General features: G+C 28.0%; 1 protein-coding gene across 1 annotated transcript; it reads left to right on the top strand.

The window, feature by feature from the left end:
* Positions 1-5,082: 5,082 nt before the first annotated feature.
* Positions 5,083-16,511, top strand: LOC139088715 (knirps-related protein-like). The gene is made up of 3 exons (XM_070637978.1): positions 5,083-5,529; positions 13,583-13,661; positions 14,606-16,511. The coding sequence occupies exons 2-3, from the start codon at positions 13,584-13,586 to the stop codon at positions 16,172-16,174; spliced, it is 1,647 nt and encodes a 548-aa protein (XP_070494079.1). The 5' UTR covers positions 5,083-5,529; position 13,583; the 3' UTR covers positions 16,175-16,511.
* Positions 16,512-16,977: the final 466 nt, after the last annotated feature.

Genomic DNA, 16,977 nt, shown 5'->3' with positions numbered 1-16,977 from the left:
TTGTTCATTATATCTCGGACCTTCACATCAACTTACTGTAAATTGTCGCTCGATGCGAAAAAAATTAATGTTTTGACAATTTTTGTGAAGAACGTAATAATTGAGTGAGAGTCTCATAAAAAGCAGGGTAACATTATAGCAATTTTCGACTTTTCAAAAATTTTATAGCCAACAATGCGAGTAAATTGTTATAATTTAAATGTTGTGTTTTGAACAATGTGAATCTTCCGATTTAAAACATCAGATTATCTTGTTTGAAAAGAAGGAAGACGAAGTAATAGTCGAAAATTACTTAACATTTTGAATTTCTTATGATTTTATTTTAGCCATACAAGTTCCAGAAGTAAATTATTAAATATATGTCTTAGTTGATTTTTTAAGAAATTATTAAAGAAATCTGAATTGAAATTTAATTAAAGAAATTATTTTCATTTTGTTTCCTTACCATGGTTTTCATTTAAGTAAACAATTTCAAGATCCTAAAATTAATGAATTTTTAATTTTATAAAAAAACATCACTTTACGAAGTAATGATTTATAACTTTAAAACGGTAAAACTTCATTAACATTGCAAAACCCGTTAAAAGCTACACTGCAGTTCCTGTTGATGTCTCAATTTCTCAATTCATCATTTGTTGTAGTCTTTATGGAGTTTCGCGAGACGTAAAAATCATTACTAAAGTGCATAAAAGTTGACATGAATGAAATTAGTATTAACACATTTTCCATGCTGTCTACAGATATTTCATACTTAAATGAATCATAATAATGTGTTTATGAGCATCAAAGTGCATGTAGGTACAGTTATTATATGTGTCATGAGTCATAAATTAAATCACTTTAACTTCATATTTTCTTCAATTTCAAACCAAATCAAAAATTGATAATGACAAAGAAGCAAAGCTCGAAGTTGATTTTTCCATACAAATATCGAGTCGACTTTGTGCTCTTCAAAGAATGCTGAATTTATGTAAAATTTAAAAGCCAATTATAACATAAATGCTTGAGTCGATATTTTCTTCTCATCAAACACATGCTAAATCTAAATTATTTTGAGTATCTCACATCAATCGAAATTGTAATGAATATACGCGCATATGTCTAATTTATAAGAAAGAACAATTGAAAAGTAAATTGTCGACTCAAATTTTTTCCGCTTATTTTTCATTCAATTCATGTTAAGTTGCATAATCTTCAAACTTCAACTTGTAACGCGCGGGAAACCTAGAAAAAATGATTATTGTAACGAAACGGAATAAGAACTTACATGTGAAGGTCACGTGAATTTTTCAGTTTGATTATTTGCAATACCTTTGTGACAACTTTATTATTTTATGATTTCATTGTCGCGCGTGACTGATAAGATTAACAGAAGTTTTAAAGTTCTCAAACACTTGAACATTAAATTGTTAAAAAGCGATTGTTGTAGGAGTATGAAATAATATTTCACATTTGTGACAGGTGCTGATCATACAAATCTTATTTCTGTATTATTTAAAATTTATTATAATGTTCGAGTCGAGTGAAAAGAAAAAATACTTAAATATTTTTGTGATTGGCAAGTAGTTAAAAGAAGAGAGAAGCAACAATGAACATGAAATTTCTTTAAAGGTCCAAGATGAGATGCTGTTGATCATGATGTTGACAGGATGAAAAGAAATTAAAATAATGAAATAAAAAAATTGAACTCATGTAGACATTTATAGCAGTGATCTGTACGCATTCATGTCAAGTATTTATACATCATCAAAATAATAATTGTTTTTTGAGAACAGATACTGAAAATATTAGAGATCCCGCAATTTCGAAATATTTACTTAACGTTTAAACGTTCGATTCTTGGAATCTCTAATTATTTCAATAAAATCTTTGAGAATGAATGAGATATACAATATAAGTATCAAACTATCTTTCAATAAAAGTCAATATGTCTCGAAAAACTCGCGTGGATGTTAAATTTCGTTGAAGCATTCTTAAATGCTCACATAAAATTTAATAATGAAATCATAACAAAAGAAAGGAACAGTTATTGATTTTAGCAGTTGGTATGATTTTATGGTCCATGCTCATGATATTGATTAAGATGTAATACTGGAACTAAAAAGATTTAAAGGAATTAAAAAAATTTAACATTTTTTTTAAAATCTCAAATTTCCTGCAAAAAAAAAAACATTTGAGTTAAAAAATATCGTTATTAAATCTCATAATAACGTAAAAGCGTAACCTTGGCACAGAAAGAATGAATACATAGAGACATAGATAAATGTGGAGAACATAAGGGGTTGACATAGTAACATATTCACTAGTAAGTAAGTCATAGTTTAATGCTTGTGAAACAATTGTAATATTATAATCACATTAAGACGTGAAAAAGTGCTCACAATAGATTTTTATTGTTTGCATGCATGAAAAATTTATTTCAAATTTTCCGCGACCTTGACAAAAATAAATAAAATTACAATAAGCAATACAAAAATATTAATGAAAACAATTGTGCATTAATACTGCAGAAAATTGTCGTTCATGAAATTAAGCTAGCTATAAGACAATTTTGGATATCAAAGAGACAAAATTCTTTCAATTCTTCAGCAAATCAGTAAATGTGACAAGATCTTTCCGATAGGTTTCAACGGAAAGGATTGAAGAAGAAAATACAAATTTTAATCTCTTTCTCAATAATTTCATTTAATTTCTTGCACTATATGTGGTAATTTCATTTCTATTTCAAACAAACAATTTTTTTGCCTTGTATTCGCCCCTTTTCTTGGCCTTTTGTCTTCTTGTTAAGGAAGCAACATAAAGAGAAGAAGTTCATAAATATTTCACAACGCATTTAATCCTTTCTTCGATGAAAAAACTCTTCTTGTTTTAGAATCCTTTTTAGCACCTCCTGTTGTGTTTCTGCCTCTGTCATAAATATTATGAATACATTATGACTTTATCTTTACTTCAATTTTGAATAGACTCAGCAACTGGACATTCAATTGCAAACCTTTTTCTTGCAAGATACGTATAGAATGGAAAGCCACAATTGTAATAATTTTTTTGGAAGCACGAACGAAGAAAGAATAAAATGCAAAAGGAAAGAACAAAATGTGTGTCAGGTAGGGTTTAAGGAAGAAATAAAAAATGCAACAATAAAGGAGTTAAAAAGATTATGAATTTGGTCAGAGTAATAATAACTGTGGTAATTGGCTTTAACTATACATTCTTCAATCACAATGAGACATTCAAACAGCAATTTTTTTCCTTGTCTTCACCAAAAAAAGCAAAGGAAAGAAATTTAGAGCAATAAATTTTAGGATCATTCCATAAGTTATACGATGGTCGAAATTTATTATTCTACCTTCTAATTTTTGGGGTCACTAAGTATTTATGACCTAAAGGTAAATGTGAATTAAATTGTAATAATGGAAGTCCATTTGTATATTATATGCTATGCACTGAATATTTCCCTGCTAATAATTAATTCATTATTACTTTTTATTATTTATTATATTTCTTTGAGAATTTTAATACATTTGACAGCTCAAGTATAAATTCATATCATGTTTGACTGCAAAATGAACTGATTTGGAATCATGTTATTGATACGCTTTTATTTAAATTCAAATAAATTTTTTAGGTTTATTCTAATACATAGCTTGATTTTTGGATAACACAAGACCGGAAGAGCACAGCGGGTTGGCCACAGCACTGCTACGTTGCCGCAAAGTTGACGTGACGGTTGATTTCGATTCATTTTTAAGATGAAAAATCCAGTTTGCACCATTGTGTCACTCGGGGTGCCTTAATATATGATAACTAAAATATTTTTGACTCAAAATGTAAATTTAGAAAAAATAATTTAAGAAAATAAAATAAATAGAAGAGTCGAGCAGAAATAGCAGAAAAATTAATCGCAAACCAAAACAAACAGAATATGGCTAGCAGTAGAAAGGAAAAATAAGTTCTAAATCCTTCCTTTTTGCATTGTATTGTCATATTTTATTTTATTTCAGAATATTGAAAATGCATAAAATTGAGCTGAATAATTGTTTATTTTACTCAATATTTTTGTTATTTTACAATTGCCCATAAATAATAATGTTTTCTCTAATGCTTTAAATATTCGCAAAATACATAAAAATTTGTGGCACATTTTTCTACTTTTTTGAATTTTTTACTATTTTGCAAAATGTAAAGTAAGAAACGACTTCAGAAAAAATAAAAAAGCGCATTTGAAGCAAATCCTGAGTAGATATTAATACAACAAAATACAGTAAAGATCAAACTGAATAAGTTTAAAGCATATTTGGATTTATTTTTAAAATTTTATATTTTCTTTCTAGGTAAATTTAAATTGTTTTCAAAATCATAAAAATTTGGTTTAAGGAAAAATTCATGTTGACAAAAATATTGCTATGCTATATATCTTACGTAACTGTCCCATCTTCTGATTCCTTTCTTTCCTCGAATTTTCTTCATTTCTATTCATTACTGTATTGCTTTTAATGAACTAATTAAGTCATAAAAAAATTGTAAAAAGATTTTCAGCAAAGCAAAACAAAACGCCCAAAAAACTTAAATTTCATCAATAAAAAGTCCTTTGCAAAAATTTTCTTGCCTGAACCTTATTAGGGATCTAAAAAATATTCTTTTATCGCGATAGACCTTAAAAAATATGCCTTTAAAAAATTACTGTCTCATGTCATATATCTCGTGATGCAATAAAAAATTGCATCAATTTGCAATATCACATGCACAAATACATTGAAAGATATATTTCCAATATTGCACATGATCGTATTGGAAGTAAATATGAGTAAGAAATTCAGGTAGGAGTTGACAGTGTTAGCAATGCTCCGATTCGTTGATCCATTTCCCCTTCTTTTTCTTCTCTCTGTATGTGTGTTCTGTATCTTAAGATATATACTGGAAAGTCTCAAAGTATGAATTCTTTGCGTTTGAATGTTGTTGTTTCTTCTTGTTTTTCTTTCTTCTATCTACATTGTTGTGTGTTGCTTCTCTTTCAAACAGGTTTACTAATAATTTTGTGATATTTCCAATTCAGTTATTTTTTAGATTTTGATGTGCGCACAATCGATTTTTGTTTTGTCTAACAAATTTTTTTTCTTCTGTATTTTGGTTAAATAGTATGATAAAAAGACAAATACCGAATGCTTACGACAAAGGTATGATCACGTGCGCGATAAAAAATATATATATAAAAAATATGATAAAAGTGTAAAGGATTTAGAATAAAAGTGTTAATTTATTTTAAAAAAATTAAAATAAGAAAAATTAAAAATAAAAAAAAAAGAATTGCTAAAAAGTCAATAAGTTAAAGATTTAAAATTAAGAAAATATAATTATATAAACAAAAAAGAAAACATGGTTGTGGATTTAGAAAATCAATTGAAAGCTTAACTATAAAAAGGATTTAAGTTATTGTTATACAAAAAAAAAATTAAGCAACAAAATAAGAGGAGAAAGACAAGCCAAGGAGGATAAAAATTGTTTTTCTTTTTATTAAATATCAAAATCAAGGTATGTAACATGAAAAAAGATTTAAAAAAAATTCATTCTCTCGCTTATCCCGCATTTGAGTCTTTTGTTTTGTAAAACTACAAATTTCATTATGAGCTTTGTGACTTATGACTTCATAATTCATTAAAACTTTTTTTTTTCTTGATTGATTGATAGTTTTTTGAAATTTGTTCATAGACAAATTGTAACTGATTTCTATTTTAACAATGAAGTATTGAAAATACACATTTTGACTTTGCTAAGTTTCGTCATATAATATATGCAAAATAGAACTGATCCGATTTATTTGAATATATTGAATATATTTGGATCATGAATCATTTTAAATTCAGTCTACTAAATTTACTAAAGTATTGGTCCTTAAAAATAATTAGAAGGAATATAATTTGTTCATCTTTTTCATAGTTAGTAACAATCAATTTGGCACCCAAGAGTGAATATTTAATGTTAAAAATATTTTATAGACCTATAAAAAAAACATTGTAATTTTAAACACATCGAAGTTTTAAATTTGTAAAATTATTGACATTCATTGAACTATTGAAATTTTTAAACTCAATTAATATAAAGAAAAATATATTTGCATAACTTGAACTTAATTTCCTTCTGCCACTCACATTTTTCACACACAAATTATTAAGAAGAAAAAACCGCAAAAGCGAACGAGAATCATTACTTATTTTATTAACAATTTGTATTGCAGAATGCAATGTAAGAAAACGAAAAGAGAACAAGAAAAAGGTCAAAGCAATGGTTCAGTGAGAATCAGCAACAATCATAATAATAAATGAAGAATTCACTAAAATTCGAGTTGAAAATATTCTTTTTTAATAACAAACAAATCCATCGCATATTATTATTGTTACGAGTAGTGTGTGGATTATTGTGTGGAAAAATTTAGTAGTAAGTGCAACGTGTAGCCAACTGAAAAGGATGAGGAACAACGAAAAGCAATTTATTTAACAACAATCGCATTAAAAAATTGCAGGCAATTTTTCTTTTGTTTTGAGTGGCGATTTTAAATGATTTTGTCGTAAATTTTATATGCAAAAAATTACAACTTCATGGATATTTGGATTCACTTCTTTGTCTCCGTTAACATATTCTTCTTCTTCTTTTGTTGAATATTTTATGACGAAGACACTCTTGAGCAGATTAAAAATGGATTATAAACAGATTTAAAAGTTTTATTAACCTGTTGAACATCAGCATTGTGTGTGGCTATCGTTTGCATTAATTAAATAATTACTACTCCATGAAAATGTGCAGTTTTTGAATTTTTAAAACTTCTCAAAGACAAATTTGAATTTTTACACATATTGTGTGAAAATACTCAGTCAGTGTCACTTACAGTCTACGAACTAAATAGATTTTAATGTAAAACTTTTTATTCACTGCCAGTAACATTCTGAAAAAATGTATCCATTGCAAATAAATATTAAAAGATTCTATGTACAGTTTGCTATTTTTAAATACTCACATCAAGATCTAGATAATCTTATTGTTTCCAGTCAATGTGCATTAAAAACGTGTCAGATCCTACAACAAACGGATGTCGTGAATTTGAATTGTAATTTTGTTTTACATTTCTTTTAAAATGCACATCATTTAAAAAATGATGGATGACTTTTTCGATTTATTTTCCATTGTACCTTGATTGTGCCTATATAAAAATAAATTAAATTAACTTTATTATTCGAATGGTAATTAAAAGTATTATTGTGTGATATATAAATATTTTATGACCGAAACTTTATACAAAAAGAGACGAGATGAAGGAATTGACTCTGTGTTTGGAATTTTCGTTCAAAAAAATGTGGCCTCTGGATAAAATATTTTGCATTATTGCTGTTTTATCGACACTTAAACTTTTATATAGGCGCCATTTTTGACGTTTATCAGTTTACTCTACTGCGAAATTTTTGTCGAATAGCTTCCACGTTTAAACAAAATTCATTTGACATATTAAGAGTGATGAATACAAAATTTGCAAAACTTTACTCTAAAGTTGTAACTCGATACTTAAAAAATGTTCATATTCATCAGTCTTCCTTTAAAATCAAGCCTAAGTATAAATTAATTCTAAGTGCTATCGCTTAAAAGTATTTGAGCAAGTAAAATAAATTCTTGGTACGCTAAGTGTTGCATAAATATGATAGAAATGTAATAAAAAAGACAAGAAAAAAGTAAAAGCAAAAACATCCTGCAAGGCAACCGATCAATTTACTTATTATGCTTCGTTTAACATTTTTTCAATTAAGTACCTAAATGAAGAAAAATAGTCGAGAAATAATTAATTTGCTAAGATAAAAGTAAACATTGTAAGGCAATTTGGTGAGATGAAGGGAATTGGTAGTGCTATAATATAAACGAGAAAGCTATTTATACAATATATTATAGAGATGTATATGACATATTTTAATATTAAGATTAACTGGCTTATCTGAATCTGATTTATTTAAGTAACGTTCGCAAGAAGGTAACAAAACATTCTTTTAATGAACTATCAAACGATTTTTTATTGCATTCAATAATAAAAAGAAGAGAAAAAGTAAAAATATTCCATAAGAATCCCATTTAACTGGGGAAATAATCTTTATGAAATATACGCGTTTTCATCTTTGTCGGCATCGGCTTTTTTATGATGATATTTCTCTTTCACTCACTATCTATCGCTATCTCTCCATTTAACTTTTTTTCATTCTCATTCTTAATAACCTAATGTGTAGTATGAGTCAGTATGACTTTTAACACTTTATAAGCGATGAAAATATTTATAAATAAGAGAATTATTTAGATATCCAATAAAATTTTATTATGTATGCGGAAAGAAACGCTTAAATGTGCTTTATTACTGATCTATCGACGAAACTTTATGATTGTGACTTCTTTTTATCCTTTCAAATAAATGTGTATCCATGTCTAGAAAGAAAATATGTAATTAACATCTATTTGAAAGCAGTTTATTGAAATCTTTTCGACACATCAAAATCTAAAATTGTTCTGCATATTACATCGTGATAATTACACAACCTGATATTAAAATTGATCCCAAGTGTTATCGACTTTTAATTAATTGTAAGCAATAGCATTTCACAATATATGCTCTTTTGTCACTTATATGAATAAAGCATGCATGCGTTTTTAATATAATAATATAATATAGAAGGAAAAGATTGAATTTTAAATGCCGACAGATTTATGTAAACATAAAAGACTACCAAAAGCAAATAAAAAATTCCATTTGGTACCAACCGTTAACAACAACAGGTTAAATTATAATAAAGAAGTAAGCACACATATATGTGAGTGAAAGAGAATTGATGGCACACCTTGGTTCCATAGTCAACTAGAAGTTAAATGTTGACTTTTTCTATTCATACATAGATATTTGAATAATTATTGAATAAACAAAATCTGAACATTTGCCTATTGAACTTCTTCTTTATCACATCATTTTTCTTAGTATTATATTGAAATGAGATGGAGATAGATCGTTTATTGAGAAATATTGGGTGCTCGAATATATGCGAAGTGGACTTGTAGTATTATACACAAGCAAATACGGTTGATCGCTGTTAGGTCATGTGCCTATTTGCAAATTACAAATTAGCAGCAGCGAGAGACGAAGAAAATATTTCATTCCGTAAAGAGGAAACAATTTCCAGCTAAGCTGGTAAAATATATCAAGATATGAATTTTAATTAAATAAATTTATTTATTTATTTTTTTAAAGTTATTTGGCAAAAAATGATATTTAAATGTAAATTTATTACTCAAAGCACAAGCATTAAGCTCAAAACTATTTACTTCTTAATATGTCTGGGGTGGTTTTAACATAATTTTTCACACGTTGAAATTAAATCGTTTGCAATTTACTTAACAATTTATTTTTGCATAAATTTATAATAAATGTAAAGAAGAAAAGAAAACGTTTATTACCTGTTAATGCATAAAGGCCATTACATGCATCTCTTTCTCTTTGCTCGCCGTAAGACTCAAATTTATCACTTCATAATACGAGCAGAGATGAAGAAAAATTAATTATTATAAGTGTGCAAATTCTTTTTATCCACATTTTAAAATCATTTAAATTTCAATGATCTCGTTTAATTCTTTTAGATTTTTAATAACAGGTGTCCTTGAAGCTTAGCAAATTTAAAAAAAATTCCCATTTTTCACCAGAAATGCGCTCACTTTGCTCTGCCTTAAAGCGTGAATAATTCAATTTTATTGATTTTATATATATGAAGCGTTATATTTATTTAGCAATATTACGTTTTTCTCTCTCTCTCTCTTTAATTCCATTTCTCATAAAATATCTCATTCTTATTCCACAAATTACTATATTGATCTTGATGTATAAAAAATCTCAGTAAATGCAATTCGATTAATTATTCAATAACTCACAAGTCTTGCAGGTATTTAAAACCAGTTCAATTTGTAGTTGCGAATGAATGAACATGCATCTTTCCATATATGAATCGCAATTTATTTAATATTGCAAACAATATTATGCATAATGAAGAACAACAAAAGGAGCCGAAAAATATCTTATAAATATCATACATACATTTTAACAATGCGACTATCATGTATTATGCTACGTTGAAAGAAACTAGAGAAATAAAGAATTTTCAACGCCTATGATTCTCAATCAATGCTTCCAATATATGTTGTATGTACTGTTCAATAAAGTAAAAAGAAATAATAATATTATATTGAAGTGAGGTGAGGCACTTGCTTCAATGAATAAATCACGAGCGCGACGAGATGTGTTGTGTTCTTCTCTCGTTTCGTTCCTTTTTTCCATCATCAACATAATATTTCTCATTTCATTTTCATTTTCTTAATTTACAAAATAAGCAAATTGAAGTTTAAAAATCATAACGACCGACAATAGTTAGTATAAGGCAGTGCAAATGTGTTCCAGAAACCGTGAGACCGTGAGAATTGGATCACGATATTACCTCTAGTGATCTATAGATCTTGATTTTTTTTTTTTTGGTTTCTTTTCTTTAATCTGATTTATTGGCAATTGATTATTATTACTCCTCATTCTTGTTCTTTACTGATCATCTTTGCGGCTCATCCATTGTTTTCATTCCTTTTTTGATAGCTATTGTTATTTATTTAGTTTGCTTTTAAATAATTGTAATAAAGATTAAAATGATAATAGGCTAATTAAGTAAATGCCTGTCTATAATAAACATCAAGGGCGGTCATCACTCATAAAAATAAAATTATTAAGGGTATATGAACTCAAAGTTATATATATTTTGACAGTTATTCAATTATTTCATTCTTTATTTCTTGAACAAATGTATAAATAATAAATAATTCATTAATCGATGTCACATCAAACATAATTAATGTCGTTCACGTGTTTGAATTCAAACGTTTAATTCAATTAACTTATGGCACTAAACCTATAATAAAAAAATTCAAAACAATAAATTGTTGGTTAACATAACAAAAAATTTGCGAAGATGAATGTTTCACGAGTTTAGATGTATATGTTAAAAAGTCAATAACAACCATCAACATAATGATGATCATGAGTATAATATACTTGATGTTGCTATTTCACAGTTGATATGGTAGATGTCTGAGAATAATGAATTGAATTGAACCTGCAAAAACAGAGTAATGATTGAATATTACAGTGCAGAGTAATAAATGATGAGCTAAAAGCGAGTTATTCAAGGTTATGATTTCGTGACTTGAAGAAGTTCCAAAAAACTGTATGTGATTCGAATTCGATGTGTGGAACGAAGACAAGTTCAAAGAAAAATTGCAAAAAGTCTATACAATTGCATGAACAGTTCTCAATTCATTAAAATGCGCGACAAGTGTACGAATCGGTCAATAAACAAAAACACATTGTTGAGTATTCGTCGGTGGAAATATAAATCAAAAAAATGGATTGTAGAAGGTAAAACAAAATTAAAATTGATGTATAAGCTTTTTGAGAATCAAGAAATTGTTGATGTAATCCTCAATGCTAATTTAATTAATTTTGATACAATAAATAGAAATTATAAATATTCAGCATATTCACATTTTGTTCCTTAAAAATTAAATTATCCATAAGTTCCAATCTTAAATATTCATCAAATCGTTTCAATTCATTCACTCACTACTACAACTTGATATGCATAAGTTATCATGTACGTGCCAAAGTCACTGGTTTTGATTATGGAATTCTTTCTTGAATGTTCTTCAATATGTATAAATAAGAAATATCGATCTAAATGTCTTTAAAAAATTATTAGCATACATATTGTTGGAATTGAATGATGAATTAGATGGAACGTGTTTTTATTAGAATTCTTATGCAAATTGAATGCAATCAATAATAATGTGTGGAAATGTTAAGCAAATAAAAATATTCATATGGAGTATCTATGTAAATATTCAGAAGATGCAATATAAAAGTTAGTAAAATTAATAGAATTTTTTTTGCTGCACTGATATTTAGTTCAAATTAGCTTTTGTAGCATTTTAGACAGATAAACTTTCTTTTTAATTCCGTACAATAGAATTTGCATTGTAATATGTGACACACTATTGACGCTTAAGTGAAATATCGAGAGTTTCATGTGTAGTCTTTGTTATTTGAAGATGATCTCTTTGCTCAACAAATGCATGCGATATGAATGAATATATGCGAGAAGTATAATATCAGTTCGAGCATTACAAGTGCAAATATGGGTTCGATTTAATGTTATTTAAACACTTCAAACTATTGGAAGCTATTGAAAGCTAACATTCATCCATATAGGTATTTATTGAGTCTGCATTGAAAAGTTGTGCTGGTTAATTAAATGCTTTCAACTTATTAGCTCTTAAATGTCTATCGAAGTGGAAAACGTCGATCGGTCGGGTTAAAAAAATAAGCACTTGATTCAGTTTAATAAGTCTTATACAAATGAATGATTTTCAATGTCATGAATGTGCAGCATGAGGAAACAATAACTCAATTACTCAACTCATGCCTAATAAGTCAAAGTTTTGTTGTTATTTGTTGATGCTGCTTCATTTTTAAATCAATCCTAAATTGAACATATTTGACTAGCAACTTCTTCTTCATCTATTCTTCACTATTGGAGATGCTTTTCAATTCAATTGAGATTCAATGTTTATTGCAAATTGAGCAATGATTTGCTTTATTACAGCTTCCAGTATTGCGCTCATATTCCATTTTATGCCTTATATGTACACATATCCATATCGATATTCATACATTGTACTATTTAATCATGATGATGCTACTGGATTCATTTTATTTTAGTTGAATTTTTGTCAATTTCATTTTTAAAAAATCAACTATAATTTTTAAAATCTAAAAAGTGAAGTTCTGTATATTGAATTCTACTCTAGCATTGTGTAAATTTGTATTTGCCCTTTTCGATCAAGTAAAAACTTCAAACAGAAAAGGAAACAATTGTCATCCTTCACGAATTGTTAAGCATGATTGATCATCAGAAGATTATGAATTTTTGGCACCAAAAATATGATGTACGAAAAGTTTTGATCATAAATCATTTATTAAATCTGTTTCATATACTTCCTCGACTTTGTTCATAATTTCTTCTCAATAATCGCATATTTCAACTTTTCGTATATGATGATAGAAAGAAGCAATTCTCTGGATTGTAATGATTATTAGCCAATCATGACTCAACAGTATCTAGTCAATTTCTCATACATTTCTTTTACAATTTCCCCTTTAAATACAACTTAGTGATAACGTTGGAGATATCATTTAGGACAAAGATGTCTGCTGACATTAATTTAAAAATTAAATTTTTAAAACCATCTCAATCAATTGATCATTTTACGACACTGTATGAATGAAAAAGCATCAGAATGTTTCTCTTTTTGAATCATTTTTTGAATTAGAAAAACGCTATGACATGGCAAATGTCACACAAAAGCTCTTCACGGGAGGGAAAGGATACATAAGCGATGAAAGAATGAAAAAATTTATATTTTTAAAATTGATCATAAAATATTTATTAAAAGTGAGAATTTTTTTTTTTCTTTACAGAATGAATCAACAGTGTAAAGTCTGTGGGGAACCTGCTGCAGGATTTCATTTTGGTGCTTTCACATGCGAGGGCTGCAAAGTAAGAAAATGATTTAAATAATATTCAAATTGATTGCACAAATTAAATAAGGTTTAACAAGGTGTGTCAATATATTCAATTTGCGGCATGATTCACCTAAAATCATGAAATTTCATCTCCATTTAATGACAATTCTGGAGCTGCAGAGATGCAAGCATGAGATATATTTATGAGCATATTAAATTGCATAATATTTGAATTGAATCAAATTACTTTTAATGTGAGAATTCCTTCCTGGCAGACAAGAAGAATTCTGCCAACTTTGTAGGTGCAGCTTTTAACACTCGCCCACGAAACGAGATCAAGTTTCATTATGAGAAGGAAAAATAAATTTATGAAGAATTGGATTTACAAATTTTTTTCATAAAACATAAAACATCTGCAAATCAATATATCTCGAAATTATTTTTAAGTCCATATTTATTAAGTCATATCGAATTGATATGAAACAATGACAAATTTTGATTGATCACTATGCTTTATAATTTTTATGTCAAGAAAGTTTATTTGTCTTGCCATTTCACTGCATCTTCGTTTTCAATTCATCATCGCAAATTAAATATTGATTAATTTTTCGTTTTGTATAGTGAGGCTAAAAAATCTGCAAAGTCATTGAACAACAAATACCTACATTCAGACTTGCAGAATTTATAAATAAGAAGAAGACAAAAAATTGGCAATTTGTAACGGAAATGCGTTCAACTATAGTTTACATTATACTTTAATGCTTCACTTATTTTCAGAGACGTTCTTTTGTGCATTAACAATGCTCATTAAATATTTTGTAATAGATTTCTTTGATTTCATTCCATTGTTGAATTTGAAATGGAAATTGCTTAATCTCGATTAAAATTCAGAATGCTTCGCATGTATATTTTTAAAAATAAAAAATGTAAATTAATTAAATAAATTACTAATTAAATCAAATCTCGTTTCTATTACAGTCTTTCTTTGGTCGATCCTATAATAATCTATCATCGATATCAGAATGTAAGAATAATGGTGAATGCATAATTAATAAGAAAAATAGGACAGCATGCAAAGCATGTCGACTCAGGAAATGCTTATTAGTTGGTATGTCAAAGAGTGGATCGCGTTATGGTCGTCGTTCAAATTGGTTTAAAATTCACTGCCTATTACAAGAACAACAACAACAAGCTGCTAATGCAGCACAAAACGGATGTCCAAAACCACCAGCACTCTCGCCAAATTCTCTGAATCTTATGAGACATCCATCTTATTCAACGAGTATATTTTCTCGACCGCCGTGTACGAAAGAGGAAATGATGATGCTAAGATTGGATGAATATGCAAAACAGCATCAACAGCAGCATCCAGCGTCTTCACCGTCGATTAGCTCGCCCGATAGTCACAACTCAGATAGTTCAATTGAAATTGGTGATAAACGAAACTCTTTATTGAGTAAGCAAAGTAATAACAATAAGCAGCATGTACCAAATACACAATCTCAACTTCACCATCAACCGCAACAACAGCCATCTCCATTGGCATTAAATAAAGACTTGTTTTTACCATTACCGTTTGCGGGATTTCCATTAATGCCTCCACCAGGGTTCTTGCCTCCGCCAACGCACTTTTTATTTTCAAGCTATCACAATGCACTGTATGAACAAAATCATCATTTACTTCAGCAACAAGTTCAACAAGGTCTCCTGAAAACTGCAACTGACTTGCCTACAAATACTATGTTTTCGCAGAAATCACCATCAACTGAAAGAGATCTAGAAAATAATAGCAATGGAAGTTGTGAAACATTACAAATACGTGAAAATAACAATAATCATAATAGTAATAATAATAAGAAACGTCATTACACAGAAACATTATTGGATATGCAGAGGAAGCATATTTCATCACTGTCATCATCCAACTCACTATTGACGACAGTAACAACAAAAATACCAAAGAGATCAAATTCACCATCATCGGCACTTCATCTAATGAATAGTCATCATCTTAGTAATAGAATATGTAAAAGCGAAGAAGAAGATGGAGAGGAAGAGGGGGAGGAGGAGGAAGATATTGATATGAATAATGAAAGCGATGAAGTTTTAACGCCACCAAGATCACCAAAAACACCAATGTTGAGTATTGAAAATAATCCAATAGATTTGAGTATGAAGAGCGGAAGTAGCACCAAATCTGATGATATAAATCACAACTACTATAAAACCAAAACAAATAATAATAAATCTCCATCAGATAATTTTACCATGAATGGTAACTCTGACAGTGACTCAAATGATCATCACAATGCGAACAGCAATAATAAAAATAACAATAACAATAATAATAGTAATAGAAAGACAATTCATTGTCACGCTTTGAAGGATGGAGTTAAACATACAAAACAAATGAATGGTCGTTGTGAAGAGTCCGATGAAGAAGATGATGATAACTTTAGACACCACAATAATAATCAATATGATGTCGAATTGAAGCGTAGAAAATTGCACTTGGCCGCACCGTTAGATTTAACAACAAAAGTTTAATTATTTTTCCTTCTGTTTAAACCTTAAAATGAAAACTGAAATTGTAAGGAATTTGTAGAACATTTTAGATTAATTTAAGTACTTTCAAGTGTTTTACCAAAATGCTAAAATGTGAAATGTATGTTAGCTTAGATAGAAAATTATAAGCAAGAGAGAGCACAAAATGACACATGACTTAAGGATAAAAGAAATCATATTTAAACAAAACATTTTTGGAATGTTTTCAATGAAATCAGACGATGAAAATTTTAAGCAGTACAAATGATATCTGATTGAACTTTTTAAAAACATTACTAATCCATTTTTTATGATTTTCAAATTTAAATTTTAAAAAGAATCTAGGTATCTACTGTTAAAAAGCAGTAGATTTTTCAGTTAAACAAAATTCTATTGACTTGATTTTTTAAATTAATTAAAATTTAATTTTCATAAATGTATAAAACTTAAAGTTATTTTTTTTATTATTTATAAGTAGTTAGTTAATCTAGTGCCAGTATTTTTATGGTTTTTCTTATGTTGTTTCTTGTGCAAGTGAAATGTCAAAACGAGCATGAAAACAAATCGATCAAGTTCAATAAAAATTTATATTATGAAAATACAATTTTGTGTTTCTTCATTTATTTACTTTCAGGTTGATTATACTGAAAACGGTTGAAACAATCGATCATTACATTTGCTTCCATCTTTCATCACAATCATACCTTTATTTCAATCTTTATGTGCAATATAAGCAGATAGAATATGCAAATTTTCATCTTTCAAGTTCAGTTTTTCAGTACAACAGAAATGACGGAATTTGCATC

This window comes from Chironomus tepperi, unplaced genomic scaffold (genome assembly GCF_022539635.2).
Source record: "Chironomus tepperi strain 1889 unplaced genomic scaffold, CSIRO-AGI_Ctep_v1 contig_170, whole genome shotgun sequence".
Lineage (NCBI taxonomy): Eukaryota > Metazoa > Arthropoda > Insecta > Diptera > Chironomidae > Chironomus > Chironomus tepperi.
Note: the sequence above shows the minus strand (reverse complement) of the source record. Positions and strands in the feature narration are given on the sequence as shown.